Below are 16525 nucleotides of genomic sequence, written 5' to 3'. Positions count from 1 at the left end.
TTGCAGATCTTTGTAGAGACATGCATCTGGAGAGTCTCAACCACCTGTGCTTTGAGAATTTTGGCTGAAAATTATTCATGTCAGCCCAGTAAACACAGCAGTAGCTCTTCTCCTGCACATTGTCTCCAGCATGCTCTAGCACTTCATGAGAGGCTTCTCTGCCATGACAGTGGGTATGTTGGCTGGCTTCCAGAGACTTTATGGACATTTTGTGACCATATTTAAATGACCTCATTTAGTGCAACATATTCAGCCAGACCACAAGTTCTTCTTCAAGAAACTACCAGTTTTAATCCTTTTTTTCTTCTCAGATTTTACCATCCAAAGCCCCGTTTTCTAGTTTAGGCTGACTAGAGCTCTTGCATCTATTTTACGCTGATTTGCTGCGTAAACCAGACAACCTGTGCGTTTTTTTTGTTTGTTTGTTGTTTGGTTGGTTTTTTTTCTTCAGAAAAGAAGTTACCTCCAGCTTTCTGGTGCCTTTCCCTCTGCTGGATATTTAGCAGCAGCAGGGAGTTTATGTGTGGCTGATTCTCTCAGCAAGGATGCCAAGATCCTTTCTGTTATTTTCTGCATTGCACATATACCTGCTGTTCTGGAAAAGTCTGGTAAAAATTGCATCTTCTTCACAGATAAAAACAAATACTATATTTTTACTTATCTCTTATGCTAAATGAGGAATCTTCCCTTGTATGATCAGCCTTATTTTACCTGTAAAATGTATTTGCTATAGCATGACTGTGATCTCAGGCTAAAAGATGCTTTTCTTTCCCAATATGCAAAGGTAATTAGCAGAGACTTTCCACAACATCACACTCTCCACGAGCTTTGTACCTCACATCAGCAGTAAGGTGCATTTATAGTGCCTCAGTCTGATTGGTTTCACTCACAGTAATTCATGTTTTTTTCCTCCATCCCATCCTGCTCATTCTTCTCCAAGGTTTGCAAGTCAAAGGGATAATTCACCTTTAAGAAAGCAGTTTCTTGTCATGTTATACTTTATTTGATCAGGAATGTTAATAAATATTATTTCTGAAAATATGGGGAACTAATTGTTCATTTTTTCCTTATTCCTTCATGTTAACGTGTACATTCATTAAATTCAATGATACCATAACAACATATTTTATATGTAACTTTGTAGAAATAATTTGTCTCTTACTCCTCCCCATCCACTACTTTTTGTGTGTCTAGGCTGCAGATGGAGCAGAAAAAAAATAAAAAAAAAAAAAAAACAAAAATTAAACTAGTAAATTTAGTTGAAATAATATTCTTTACATAGCATGCTTGCTTTTTTTTTTTTTCCAGAATAATTTGGTTATGATTTTCATGCATCAGTTATAAAGTTTCAGCTTCCCTGTTCAGCCTTCCTAATGGATAGCTGGTGCATTACAAGTGTATCAGCAGAATCTAACTTAGAGAGACATGACAGCAGTAGGTTGTTAAATGATGAATTTCTTTTAAAATAATGTTTACCAAAGTACATTAGAAAGACCTACTCAGATGTTTTTAAATGGTGTGTATAAGCATACGCTTGTGTGTAAATATATGGAAAAACTGTCATGATGATGTCAGGAAGAAACAAGATGCATTTGAATCTATCCGACCACAAGCTTATTTCAAGAAATAAGGAATATATTTAGTCTGATTACAAATATTATTTCAATTGTAAAATACCCATACACATTAGCACGTGAAATTCTTCATAGGAGACTTTGTGAGTATAAATCATTTTACTTCATTTTCTTGTGCTGCATAGCACAGTATTCTATTTTACAAGCAAAACTGCTGACAGTCATGCAAGAAAAAGGCTGTAGAATCACACGTAGAGCAGTTTTCATAAATATACAATAATCTATTTTTGATCGTGTCTGAACTTACAGTGTCACTGTTTCTTCAGACCTGTCTTGGCATATCATAAAAACTTCAGTAAGAAAACCTAGCCTCATTAAAGTAAAAAAAAAATGCAGTTGCATTTCTACACATTCAACAGTATAAAACACAAATACAAATACAGATACTTTTGTTTCTTTTCTTCTTGATTTGTTTTAATTTTGTTCAGTGGCTATGTATTTAGAGAAAGCAGTATGCAAAATTCTGCTGGAATAACTAAAGCAGCCATGCATTTACGAGTCAGAAAGAACAGCACTGAAGAAAGCTTCCATTTCATCAGTGGAAATTGCGGTGTGTGCAGGAGTCTGAGCATTCACAGAGACTAGTCACTACAGTTCCAATTTGCACAGTCTCTCCTCTCACAAGCTCCTGTTTTCAACTTATAGGGTGGGAAAAAGTGAGGAACAGTTTGACCCTTCAGCTGATCATTTCTTTGTAATGAGTACAAGGAGGGACAGAACTTTGCCCAGAACTCTCCGAACATCTAGGCAAAGGTTCAGAGCTCCTGGGCCTAAGGCTATAATCCTTTCAAATGGGATTTCCAATGACAAATATCCTGAAACCAATGGCACATACAAATACTGCACAGCTACTGCATTTTCCACTTAAGCTATCCTCAAGATGAATGCATTCTCTAATTCATATTTAAGTATAATTAACAGAAACTAATGTAAAGTGCAAGTACCAAACCTAGTATTTCATCCAAAATGTCAATTTTTAAAGCTCTGAAAGTTTTTATATATAGATATATGTATATATAAACCTTGTGTTGTGATTCATTCAGGTTTCATTTAGAGACTAAGATTAAGAAACTGAATCACATTCCATAAAAAAAAAAGGTCACTGCCGCAAAGATGTTATTATTTATCTAATTAATACAAATTTGTGTTCCTTCTGCACCAGTTACTGAACAATCCTAGAGTATCCACTATTTTCATAACATTACCAAGGTATCCACATAAATACAAAATTTTGATATTTTTCGCAGATCTCTTATTTGCCTTTTAGCAAATATAAGTAATTAATAAAAATAAATAAATAAAACAATACATAAGAAAGTTTGGAGTTGTCTATTTTTGCTTATTGCAAAGTTAGCTGTCCCCTTGGAAAAGCACTAATGGGTTTCAATCAAGAAAGTCATTTTCATAATTGAAAATATAGACAAACAACAAGTATAAATATTAATCTCTAATCAAATTCCTTTATGATTAACTCATTTACCTTTGAATCATATTCTTGTCGTTGCTTATTTCAAGCTAAATTCCCATAAACATCAAGATATATGAACAAGCCCAAACACAGATCCTATGTTTTTCTACAGCTTTACAATAATCTGTTTGATATTTTGTTCACTTAATTGACTAATCAATACACCAACAGCCATCATCACATCATTGAATTATTTTATAGATCTGAAGAAGAAAATAAATCATTATCCAGGCACTAGGACAAATGTGAAAACCAGAAGAATTGGCTAGAGAAGCTGGTATTAAAATCATGTGAGGGAATAAAAGTAAAAAAGAAAAGAAAAAAAAAGCAGATGGACATCAAGTGAGCCTATAACAAGGATAATTACTGAAAAGATCGGCCTATGTTCAATCTGCAATGAAGCCTTGCTTAAGAATGCTCATTAGTAGTCACACAATCTTTTAGTTTCATACTGATATTTCAGTTTAGAAACCACAATAGAAAGCTTATTTTACATTTTAGATGCAGTTCACTTACTGTGAAATCTTGCTTCATATGGCCAACATGTATAAAATCCCTGTTGTCATATTCTATACAGATGTCTAATTCAAAAATGGAGTGGCATTTTTGCTTCCTGTACTGTCAACATTCTTCCCCAGCAGAGTTAGACAGCTGGGGATGCAGATGTTGATGGATTCTGTTCTTCGGTATACAGCTGCCCCCTTGCACTGGGCAGACAGTCTGAGCACCTGACTCAAGGCTCCGAGTTCCACTGTGGGGCAGATGGACAGGAACACTGCCATGAAGCAGAACCCACTGATCAAGTGTAACTCCTAAATGCTCATTGTACTGAGTTGCCCTCAAGAGGCAATGATCTTACCAAAAAAAAAAAAATAGAATAGCAAATTGCAGCTATGAGAAATAATGTAGTTGTGTATGATGTCAGTACATCATTCAAACAAAGAATATTTTCAGTGTGGCTGCCTGGAAATAAATCCAAAATAAGACCTGAACCATGATTTAATAACAGAAATCTCATATATATGTCTAACACCAGATACTTCAAAGTACATCTAACTTTACTAAATAAAATTATTAACATATTTTGACATGATTTATAGCTCCCAGACTTGACAACAGAAGTATCATATTGTACCATCTGGAATGGATAAAACAATACATGCTAAAAGAGATAAGAACACCTACTGAAACTAGGGAAGGGATAAAGTAGAAAAACCAGGACAGGCAAAATAAAGGCAACTTATTTCCCAAAAGATTGGATAAACTTAACAGAATAAAACTATAAAACTTGAAGCTACTTTAACTGTTATTCTTAGTTCAGAACAGGAGTACCTCCTTATGCTTCAACTAAACAGCATCTCTGAAACATTTAGGAGCAAAAATCCTTGTCTTAAATTGAGCTCAACAGTGCTTACCAGGCAAGCAGTGCACTGCACCTCTGTGTCCTCAGTCATTTATGAGAGCACCCCTACAAGCCTCCTATACTTGCGCAGGCTCCTTTCCAACCACTCCAACCTCCATCCTCAGACTTTCCCTTTCCCTTTGATTCTTCACATATTTCAGAATTCTGGTGTTTTTTTTTTTTTCTTTAAAAAAAAAAACAAATAAATAAAAATCTAGCAAAGATCTAGTCTCCTAAATCCAAAAAAATATATATATCCACCAATACCCTAGGGATCAGGGGAGCAGAACTTTTGCCAGTTCTTTCCATAATTCAGCAGCTGGGTACATTCTTTAACAGCACTGTGGTGAAAGTTCCCTAGAGCTCAGTGCATCTTAAAGTTTTATTTCCCATGTCAAGTGGACGCAAAGCTACAGAGCCATTTTTTCTCAATCTTAGTTCAAGTGTTTTTAATTTCATAGGTTAAAAAGCAGTGTCAGGGCACAATATGGACCACACAGTGTCCTCAGACGACATATTGATGTTATGCAAAGAGGTGTAAGCTGAAATCATCTCCAACACTTAAAATTACCCAATAGAATCTATGTCCATTACTCTGGTAGAATTGTTTAATCGATGTCTGTAGTACTGGGAAACACAATCCTCTTTGTAGCCCAGAAGACCTGTCTTTAAGCTTACTCCTAAGACATACATGGTATACAAGTTGTGGTTGCACTCACATTAGTTATCATGGGTTAGGATAGACAACAAACATACATATCTTTGTCTATAATCAACACCTAATAATCATATTTGCAGATCCTGTATTACAGATAGAATGGGGACATGTCTTTCAAAGCATATTCCAAATATTTTCTAAATTGTTAAACACTGCAGCATCACTGAAGCCTTTGAACCAGGAATTGCATGTAGCCAACTCTCCGCTCAGGCAAGACAACATCAGATTGAAGACAATCTGCTTTCATTCTCCATATTTTCTGCTTTCATTTTCTGTACAGTTGATCATTTTTGCATTTATTTAATACAGACATTACATTGGAAAAGGCTATTTCTCAAGGAGAGCCCATGTTTCTCTACCACAAGCATTGACTTGTGGTGTGTCACTTTCCAACTGCTTTATTCCAGAATCAGCTGAAGCATGCCATGGCCTTATATACAGACTAGATATTTGGAAAGCAGAAGCTTGGTTTCCCTTCAAACATGATACTTCGTGATTATTCTTCTGCAGATGCACTACTTTGCTCATGCTCAAGAAAAAACACAGGTACCACCTCCTTAAAAAAAGGTATTTCCACAATTACTTCTGGCGTATGTAACAGTCTGGTTGCACACCACACATACCAGGAAAATTTAGCAGTCCATCACTCAAAAAGAGATAAGTTATATCACTAGAAAATCCTCATCGGCAGTTTCTTGAATATCTGCAGTGAAACAAATGCACATACCTTTTGAAATCATCTCTATTTCTCATGAGAACAAATGCACTTATATTTTATATCCAGGTGATTCAGGCTTCCCCTCTATCTCAAAAACAAAACACAAGTGTTTGTTATCTAAAAAAAATGAGGAAGTTTGCTCCAGTGGTAGTGAAAAATTTCAGTACCTATTTGTCTTTGCTGCAAAATCAGAAGAGAAAATTACAGTAAGCACACAAGATATGCTGCCTAATAGGCAAAGGTAGGAAACTAAAACCCTAAGCTTCTGTAGCTAGATGGATGTTTTCAGACTCATTTGCCTGGAAATAAACTTGTGCTTGTATTTTAATAATGATCCAAAACAACGACAGATACAGCAAATAAATGACAAAGCCTTTGCCTGGCTTTCTTCTTCATACTTGCATAGATAAAGACAAGGCAGTTGCAAAGACCTGCCAATTTGCCAATATTTTGCTTCACTTGGACTCATTCTAAACTTACATGACACATTTCAGCTGTAGTGAAGGGCATATGAAATTACAAGTTCTGGAAAGAAAAACTCCATGCTACTTAGAAGCCAATTTTAAATGATTAACGGGGATGAGCAGAAGAGAAGTCATACATCAACTGTTTTCTCACTTGCACCCTGTATAGTTTTGTGGTGGGATCTGCAGAACATTACAAAGGAAAAAAAACCCCACAACCAAATACATAACATATGTAACTAGTCTAATGTAGGCAAAAAATCCCATGTATAGAAAGACTATTCACAGTGAATATTGAAAGAGAACATGCCCAAATACAACCAAAGACAGATTTTAGAAAATTTGCTATCTTATGTGTTAACATGTACAGGTATCTATGAACACTAACTTTTTACTAACTAATTTTAGTAGCTTTTTTTTTCCCTCCCGAGGGAAATGAAATACTGCCTGCTGATAGCTCATTTCCCCACAGATACACTATTGAGAGAAGATGAGAATACATGCAATCTAATATATTTCATTTAGATTGAGGAAATCCCCTTAAACTACATGTAGAAGAGGTCAGTGGATTACAGATTAGACATGTGAAATTATGCACTGGTGCCTGAATTCATCTTTAGCTTCCAATAAGGTTGCAAGTTTAGTCAGAAAAATATAGTTCTGTGTGTAGGCAACAATACAAAATGAGAACACTAGTGATACCACAGATAAAGAAATGCTCACCTCAGTCCCCTACGAAAAAGTTTTATGAACACTAGTTGTTTCTTTTGCTTTCAAGACCTCCAGGAATAATTTGCAGAAGTCTTACCAGCACCAAAAGTAATGCTAACTTATCTGCTATGGCTATCCATTTTTCATTCACACACCTCAGATGCACATATGAAGAGCCCAAGCATAAATAATGTTTTGGTGGATGATGCAAGCAATTGTTATTTTCTAATTGAGACTACAACTGGCATAAATATTTTATCTTTTTTATAAAATTATCATAGATTGTCTAAAACATTAAAAAGTATTAGAAGTATTAAGTATTAAAAATTTTCATGTATATTTTCAACATATACAACAGTTCGACTCAGTATTCAGCCTACCATTCAGCCATTTATGACACATAAAGCTCAATTATCATTTGTAGGAAGTACTTCAAATGTACTTGAAACATGCAAACACCAGTAAGAATCTCCTTTGTAGAAGCCATTCTCCAAAGCAACTCTTATTCCTGGCCATTCATAAATCCCATCTTGACTTTACTTACCTGAAAGTCTCATTAGCAGTTAATAAATAAATAAATAAATTCAGCTTTATACTCCTATATTTAAAGTTAAATGAAAGCCTCAAAAACAAACAAACAAACAAACAAACAAAAAACCTCCAAACTTTTTAGCTTGTATGAAGAATTTGGCTCTTTTGCAACAAACTAGGAACCAAAATTACCTTTAAAAATGGACTTAGAGATATCTGTGTTTTCAACAGAAAATGTATAGACTCAACATGAGGATAAAATCTCAGGAGAGTTACATAACTACGGGAGCAAGTGGAAGGGGGTGATTTTCAAAGTGATAATAGCCTCCATGGCTAGAAGATTAAAGTGAAAGGTGAGCTGAAATTTTTCATGTATTCACAGGACACATCCATATAAAGATGCCACAGTTGTTATAAAAGATTCTGTAAGTCAGCTTGTATTAGCATACATCTTTTCTTCATCCATAAACTAAACTTTACAGATGTATCAGCAAGCTATTTGAGGATTAGGAAAGGAGTCACAAAAATCTTTGAATTTAGAATCATTCTTTTCCAAGATAAAAAAAAAAAAAAAAAAAACTTCGAAAAATACATTTCTTACAGTCATCTTCTACATACTGCCAAAGTCCTGCTATTAATCCTGATACTGTCTAGATATCATAATTTTAAATACTTTTTTTTTTCCTGAGTTATTTACTGTAGGACTACTATTTTGATTTCTGATTTTGTATTTTAAGAAATATATAAGAGTTCTCAGAAAATTCAGCTTTCATCTTAGGCAATGCTTTTAGGCAATTTTCTACTGTTACTTTAGGTGAGTGATAAAAAAAAACCAAAACTTCAAATGAAAACCACATAGATTCCGGCCTTCAATAATAGAAGAAAGTCTACATGGCTACTATGCTGAACTGAGATGTGTAAAATATTTGTCATTCTACAACTGTAGCCCAATGAGGGCTTCTTTCCTAATCCATAATCACCATCCACACATTGTTCTGACAGTCAGCTTTGAACAAATTGACTTCCAGGCTTCTCCAGCAAGAGCTTTAAAGGGCTTTCACTCTTTTTATTCTTCTTTATTCTCCCACACAGAGAAAATTGCTGAGACACATCAAATACCAGTTTGCTTTAGACACTATCATATTGAACCTGCTTACTCAAACAGGCTTTTTCTATAAAGTACAGAAAACAGAATCATGACATGTTGGATGACATCTTTGATGCATCCACAATGGGCAACAATGGCTCGCTATCTCATGTTAGATACACATCCTGTCTGAGGCAATCTATTAACATTTTAACTCTCACTTTTACAAGGGATTAACTTTCACTAAAGAAATGGAAACAGAAACCTTTCAATGAATGAACTCTGTTCTGCGTTTCTATTGTGAGAATTCAAAATTCAAACATCTATTTTTCTTTTTTAAAAAGGTTATCTAGAATTCCAAAGCTATTTACCAAGTACCCATTTAAAAAAAAAAAGCATCTGTATATATTTGATACACATTGGCCTTTGTTTTTTCCTCCCACAACTGTATAAACAAGGATTCATTATCTTACTCCATTCACTTTCAGAAAGATTTCCCATTACATAGTTATTTCTGATAAAAATGCAATGTCTGATAAAATTACAAAATAATATCTTGTCTGAAAAAACTCTTTCCTTTCAAAGATACATATAATGAAAATTGTAAATATGACATACATAGATGGACTTGGGTGAACTGTTCGACAGACAAAGAGCTGATTGTGAGATCATACCCAGAGAGAGGTGGTCAACAGCTCAACATCCAAATGGAGATTGGTGATGAGTGGTGTTAGTACTGGGACTAATGCTTTTTAACATCTTCATCAGTGACATAGACTGTGGGATCAAGCGCACCCTCAGCAAGTTTGCAGATGACACAAAGATGTGTGGTCTGGCCAACAAGCCCAAAGGATGAAATTCCATTCAGAGAGACAGCCAGACTTAAGCATTAGGCCAGGGAGAACATCATGAGGTTCAAGAAAGCCAAGTGCAAGGCATTGCACTGGATTATGGGCAACCTCAACTATCAGTACAAGCTGGGGGATTTAAAGATAGAACACAGCCCTTTTAAAAAGGACTGGAGAGTACTGGTGGATGGGAAGTTGGATATGAGCCAGCAATGTGCCCTCACAGCCCAGAAAGCCAATTATGACAAACTCCAGCGGCTACTTAAGCATAACAGATTGGGAAAACTTATATAAACTTATATTAAAAAAAATGAAGTGTATCAATGATCAAGATTAATTTATAAGCATTCCCTTTCTTTCCTGAAACATGTTATAAGAAAGATTAAACTGATGAATCAAGACAAAGCAAAGCAGAAATATAAACAAAATAAAGAGTTTCAGAAGTTTAATTGAAAACTGAAAAAAAGAAAAATCCAAATTGTAACAAACATCTTCACTTTTTTGCTCTAAGTACCTACTGCACATGAGGAACAGTCAGCAAATTTCTCCTCCCTCATACACACAGTAATGAGAATAAAGCTCAAGCAATGTTTTAAAATAATTAAACAACAAGTGTACAGGTTACACTGTTTCCAGACCTTTCATACTTTTATTATTTTACCCTGAAAATATTGTACAGCTAGCACTTCACCATGCACCTTTTCTTCCAGATGTGAAAATAACTAATTAGCCTGTGAAACATCTGCATGTTTTCAGAAAGGCTTCTTCATGCATTGTAATCAAATAAACATCATAAACAGAAAAATTAAACTCTGTTTTTATGCATAATGACAACTTTGTGAAGAAAAAATGCTGCAAGAACAACTCTGTCATTTCATAAAGTGTCAAAGTATTCAATCATTCAGCAAACAAATGCTTACTAGCCATAAGATATTAATGAACAAAACCACAGTATGGCTTATTTGTCCTGCAAAATTCCATCATTCTGTTACTCAGGAATTTCATATCATTTTAACCATTTCTCATCGTTTTCCTACCTCTTTCAACCACAACAGAGTTTAAGGTTTAAAAGATTTGGAACTTCAAAATACTGCATATTTTAGTCATTAATTTGGTAACATCCTCTAATCCTATAGCCATTCTCTAGAGATGTAAAAGATTCAGATTTGACTTTAAAACATTTATTTACTATGAGTGACTGAGAACATATACCCTAAGGTTTCAGAAATTGAGGTTTACTTCTGTTCATCTTTGGGCAAATCCTATGACACCTGTGGATGACAGCATTTGCAAACTAGGATTCTGTACTTTCCTAGAGTATACGAAATGTTTGTAAACCTCTATGAATCATTTGGTAAATACAGTTTTGGATTTAGGTGGGTTTCAAGTTCAGAGTTGCTAAACTGGTGAATTCTGAACTTTCTCATGGAAGGTTATGCTTATTTTAATTAACAGAGCTTTCACACTTTCTAGTGTGAGACTTTGAGAGACTGCCTCTATATCTTAGCTTTCTCCAAAAATACTGAAAATAGTTGTGGAATCATGCTTGGAATTGTAGGACTTCCTACAATTAATCTCCAGTGATGGTGGAAGTGGTGATCACGGTGCTGATCTGGAGGGAGGTACCAGAAGGGACTTAGTTTTATTACTGCACGATCAATGACAACCTTCCTGCTTTCCCTGGAGGAATGCAGGATGTCCTAAATGTAATATACATTACTCCTGCTCTACTTGCATCAAAACAAAGGCTTCAGATATCTCTCAGCTCACTTAGAGCTGCCATAACAGATACATTTCCCAGCCTGGAAGAATCCAAGGAAATACATCTTTTGATGTACTGTATGTAGGATAGTCCTAGAACACACTAACAGGACCAAAGGGAAAGCATAGGGAAAGAAAAGGATGAGGTTTGTGAAGGACAAGTATGGAGGAGTCATAATGGTAGAATACAAAAACAGGAAGAAAATATGCTAGTAAGAAAAAATACTGTCATACTTTGTTTTTTAGAAATCTAGTCCCAAACTGTTGTAGGAAAAGGCAAACCAGTGATGTTACAGCACTAAGGACTGAAAAGAAATGTTACTAAAAGTTAACTTCAGAGAACTAATTAATGGCTTCTGCACATTCAGATGACAAAAGCTTAGTAGTCTAGCAGAAAATTAGTGTCAGGGTTTCTGTCCTAGTATGAAATTTTGTTGATCCATGGGGGTGATGGTTTGAATAAGCAGTTACACACTTCTGTAAAGTACAGACTTCTCCCTCTTTAGTGAGCTGAGTCTATTGATACTTACCCTAACAGAGGAAAGCTAGGTTAAACACTGAAAAAGAAAACTAACAAAGCCAAAGCAAGGAACACCACTCGGAAGATTGAGAAAAGATGAGATAGCAGATATGTGATAAATTCAGCATGGAAGTTACACAAAGAAACAAACTGATCAGGAATTATCACTTGGCTATGACACCTAAATGCCTCTTAAAAGCTTTTACTTTCTAGTTCCAAGCTCCAACAAGTTTTAAACAGCAGATAGCTGCCATCCAAAACCTGGATTCTGACAACTTTGTTCACATTTTATGACTTCATTGAAAATTTGCTGTTTAGTTTGCCTAATTTTTCTTCAGTGTTTGAAATAAGTTTTTAGTTTATCGTTATTTTAAAAACACATTTCATCCTTAATAATAATACATTCTGAAGACAGAAGCTTTAACAAAGTCCACAATCCAAAGTTAGAATATTTTCCTAAGAGAACACGATCCTTTTTTCCAGTCTCCATTTTTTTTTAATAGATCCACACTAACAAAAATCCCAGCAGAGAGTAAAGCAACATCAGGTCTGTACGGCCTGGGACAAACACTAATCTAGAATTAAAATGGATTGTATGATTTATATAATACAGCAAAGAGGACAAAAACAGCTGAATATTTATCTGTGGCTAAAAAGCTTATGAATATATCCTGATTATCTGCTCTAAAACATCCATCTAACCTATATAAGGCAAAGAAAACATTTAACATACCTGTATTAGAGAGAGATCCTCGAGTTGCAACCTGAAGAGGTAGTTTCTAGAGTTCAAAAATAAAAGAAAAAAAGTAGATAAAAAATTAATTAAATTGTTACTAGCATTTAAAGAAGGGTATAATTAACGAATATAAAAGAAAGAAAAAATGCAAACATGACTGGGACTCAGGATTCTTAAGTATTTGATGGACTGTCACCTAAACGGCTGCCCTTTGGCTAAAGACTTATGTCAATTTCCATAACTGATTTTGAGCTTGAAAACTGTATATGAAGTGGATATTTACACTGCATATATGGATTTCTGGACCATACAGTCCAGTCCTTCATTAGAATTAACTGGATGAAATACTCAGTTCTTCAGCAGATTCATATTACCAGAGTTAATTGTCTAAACAAGAATAAAACAGCATGTAGGTTAAATCTATCTATTTCTCTTGGCAATACAGGAACCTTGCACAATTAGCTCAGCCACAGATATGTACAGTTTGAAGCAAAGGAACCCATTATAACAAAATCTCTACGTAAACCACAAAGTCTTATTTTTCACCCCATTTAGAGCTATTCTGCCTTATCCAAAGTTACTATGGAGTAATCGTTTTAAGGAAAAAAATTTATAAATAATAAATTTTTGAAAAAGAAAATATAAGCATGTCTAATCTTTGTTTATTCACAACAAATGTGTAAGATTATTTTAACAGGTTTCAAAAAATCATTTGAACAAAGTAAACAAAAATAAATAGTAAAGAGACGAATTTAAACTTTGAATTTACATATTTGCAATAATTGCAAAGGATCAGCAATATTACAGTCTGAAATTGGTAGAAGTATAATTTAAATAGAAATCTGGGCATGTTTTTGGAAATAAAAATTTTGATACTTTCCAAACAGGCATGAGATATTTCTAATGGGCGCAGATAGTGAGGACCTGTATTTTAAATGAGCCTTAGAAAAAGCAGCCTATGTCTAAACAATAAAAAATGTTATTAATCAAATCTCAGAAACACAATTACTATCACAGTCAACTCTGTTGACGGCGAAGTGCATGCATCTATATTTATACATTGAGTCATATGTGGTCACATATACACATACGATCTTCTTAAATTGTGTATGTATAGCAAACAAGGGAAATCACCTCTCTCTTAAAAAAAAAATTAAATATATATATATATTAAAATATTAATACAGTACCTGTATTTTTGAGTCATAAAGAGACTTGAAATGGGCAAACAAAGAAAAGGGTACAGTGCTTACATATGGCTTCATCCTCAAGTAAAGTGCAAATTAACTTTAAAGACTTCTATTGAAAGTCAGGAAATGATGCATATAGTTTTCTAACCCGCCTTACTATCTCTGTAAAGACAAAAATTACCTTCATATTTTTATCTTGCTCAGATATAGTCAACAAGGAACATACATATACTAAGATAGGTTCATATCTCATTGCATATATGGAATTGCTTCCATCAACCATCATTGATCGTGCTTTTTTCACTCCAGATATCAAAGCTAAGAAACCTGCCGCTTCACCGCTGTTGCAAATCTTTCTTTCATTTACAGGAGAAGGACAACTTTTTTTCTTCCAGAGAAGTTGAACTGCATCCACAGCAGGTATAAATTGTTTTTTTTAACTCCGTGGTATCAGAGTCACATCTCACTCTAACAAATAAATGGATTCATTGTTCTAGGATATATGAGCACAGTCTCATCTCACACTTCTATTTTTCAGGTCAGTACTTCCACACAGTGTCATGTCAGTCCCTTCGCCTTGAGATAGCTACTAAATCTTTATCACTGATGTGGCATCACAGAACAACGATTGAGGAATATTGTATTATTAATGATGAATTTCTATGGTGTTTCAATATGACATCATTTTAACTTATTAAAAAGTAAATCACTGGTCCAAATTGAAACAAACAAACAAGAAAAATAGAAAGAAAGAAAAAAGAATGCAGTCCTAGTGAAAAAGGAATGCTGAAAGTCATTGTGTTCCTAAGAAAATGACATTTATATCCCATGCAGTAGAGCACAATACTTCTCCCAGTAATACATCCCGTGAAATTAGAAATATTGATCCAGTAAGTGTTTGAAAGAATAAAATGTCCACGTACATGTGAATGAGTCAAGAGCCAGAGCTAATTACTGGACATTTCTACATTTTCCAACTGTATATGGCTGCCAACAACCAATTACATTTCTCAGTCTAGTAAAACTAGTTAAAATAAAAAGAAGAAGGAAATCAAAGTGCAATAAATTGCAAAATCATTAAAACTTGAAGGCAAATTGGGCAAATGGATAGCAGAGAGTGAATGTTACAACATGAATAAAGTGAGAACAATTAGCAAATCAGCACTTGGTTTGCAATCAGAACTATTCCTACAAAAACATCTCCACCTCTGTAAAATTACTAAGTCTATATTTATCACTATACATATAACAGTTCAACATATGAGAACTCATTAGAAAGGGGTATATCTGAGAAAAATCTAAATAAATAAATGTAAGAGTAAAAAAACACACTGAAAATATGGTACTAAGAACTTTGTCAGCCCAAAGGAAAAGCCAGCACTAACTTTCTTGCTTAATGAAATCATTAGGCCTCTCATGAGACAGGTCACAATGCTTATTTAGAGATGTTGCTAAGTTTATGCCTGGGATTGCTATTTTCTAATCTGTTTTGATTCACTACACTGCATATGTACTTCAAAGGCAACAATGGACATAAAATAAAACTGTTCAAGCACATTTCTGAAGCATAGCTATAGACCTTTTAGCATGCAGGTCTGTCTCTTGTCCAAGTATGGTGGTAATAAAAGTAAGACCAATACAACTTCACATGCTGGAATTAAACTGATTTTACACCGTCATTGGTAAATTTGTTTCCATTTTGCATTTAACGAATGGAAAAAAAACAAAAATGTTACATAAATCTGCAAGGAGAAGGACACTATAATGAGAAAAAAAAATGTAACTGCAAGAAAATGCACGATCCTAAATTACTTTAGACCATCAACAGACAAACTTGATTTACATTCTCACTACTGAACAACTTTCCTGGCTGTGCTATACCAAGCAGAATCGGTTAATCGTGAGACTGCTTAAACTCAATAACAAAGACTTCCACTGGCATCAGTGGGAACTGAATGAAGCACTACAAAAAGCAATCACTAGTCCCCAGTGTACTTCAATTTACTGCAGTGAATGCATCCTGTGAATGCTTCAAGTAAAAGGACAAAATTTATCTGCTACGTGTTTCATGTTCCAAGTCCACATCAAAATCGACTGAAAACCCAACCACTATGGAGTGTAAAGAGTGTTAATGGTTGTAAAACATAATACTTTCCTCTTTTAGTGAAACAGCAAGGCATAAAATTTGAATAATAAATAGTTGTTTTAAGCACAGATGTGAATTAAAAGAACACTAAGGTGGCAGACACAAATTAGGAGAACGTACTGTAGGCTCAATTTTTGAAAAAAGTATAAAATAGCAAAAACAAAATAAAACAAAACAAAAAAAACATACAAGCACCCGTATTCCTCTGCATTTGGGAGCTCAAGTCAGAAACTCAAGGCACAACCAAACAGATATGGCCAAATCTCCTGGAAATAAAACAGCAAAAAATTCTTTCCTGTGGACATTCGAAGAAATTATTTCACATGAAGGAACAAAATTTAGCATAATTTACTGGAAGGAAAAAAAAATAATAATTAAGACTAAAGTATAAGCTCCTTCAAAATTAAATATTAAGCAAAAGTCAAAAGTCATTATTCCATAATTGAAAAAGGGAAGCTTTGGGTGAAAGCCAGTTCCAGTTCTTCAGTGCAATAGAAGTAGCATTTGGAACTAAAACAACTATTGGAAAGTAGATAACTTATGTCATAAACTTACCATGTAGGAAATTGACTTGGTTTATTAACATGCAAA

The 16525-nt window shown here is 34.4% G+C and overlaps 1 protein-coding gene across 2 annotated transcripts in view; it reads right to left on the bottom strand.

The window, feature by feature from the left end:
• The window catches only part of SEMA5A (semaphorin 5A), a 238393-nt gene that overhangs the window by 175450 nt on the left and 46418 nt on the right, over window positions 1–16525 (bottom strand). For both annotated transcript variants that reach the window (XM_010708516.3, XM_010708517.3), the window contains exon 4: window positions 12596–12641. In XM_010708516.3, coding sequence (XP_010706818.1) covers window positions 12596–12641 — 46 coding nt within the window. The remainder of the gene's footprint in view (window positions 1–12595; window positions 12642–16525) is intronic.

Source organism: Meleagris gallopavo, chromosome 3 (genome assembly GCF_000146605.3).
Source record: "Meleagris gallopavo isolate NT-WF06-2002-E0010 breed Aviagen turkey brand Nicholas breeding stock chromosome 3, Turkey_5.1, whole genome shotgun sequence".
Taxonomy (NCBI): Eukaryota; Metazoa; Chordata; class Aves; order Galliformes; family Phasianidae; genus Meleagris; species Meleagris gallopavo.
This window is presented reverse-complemented; position numbering and strand designations above follow the sequence as displayed.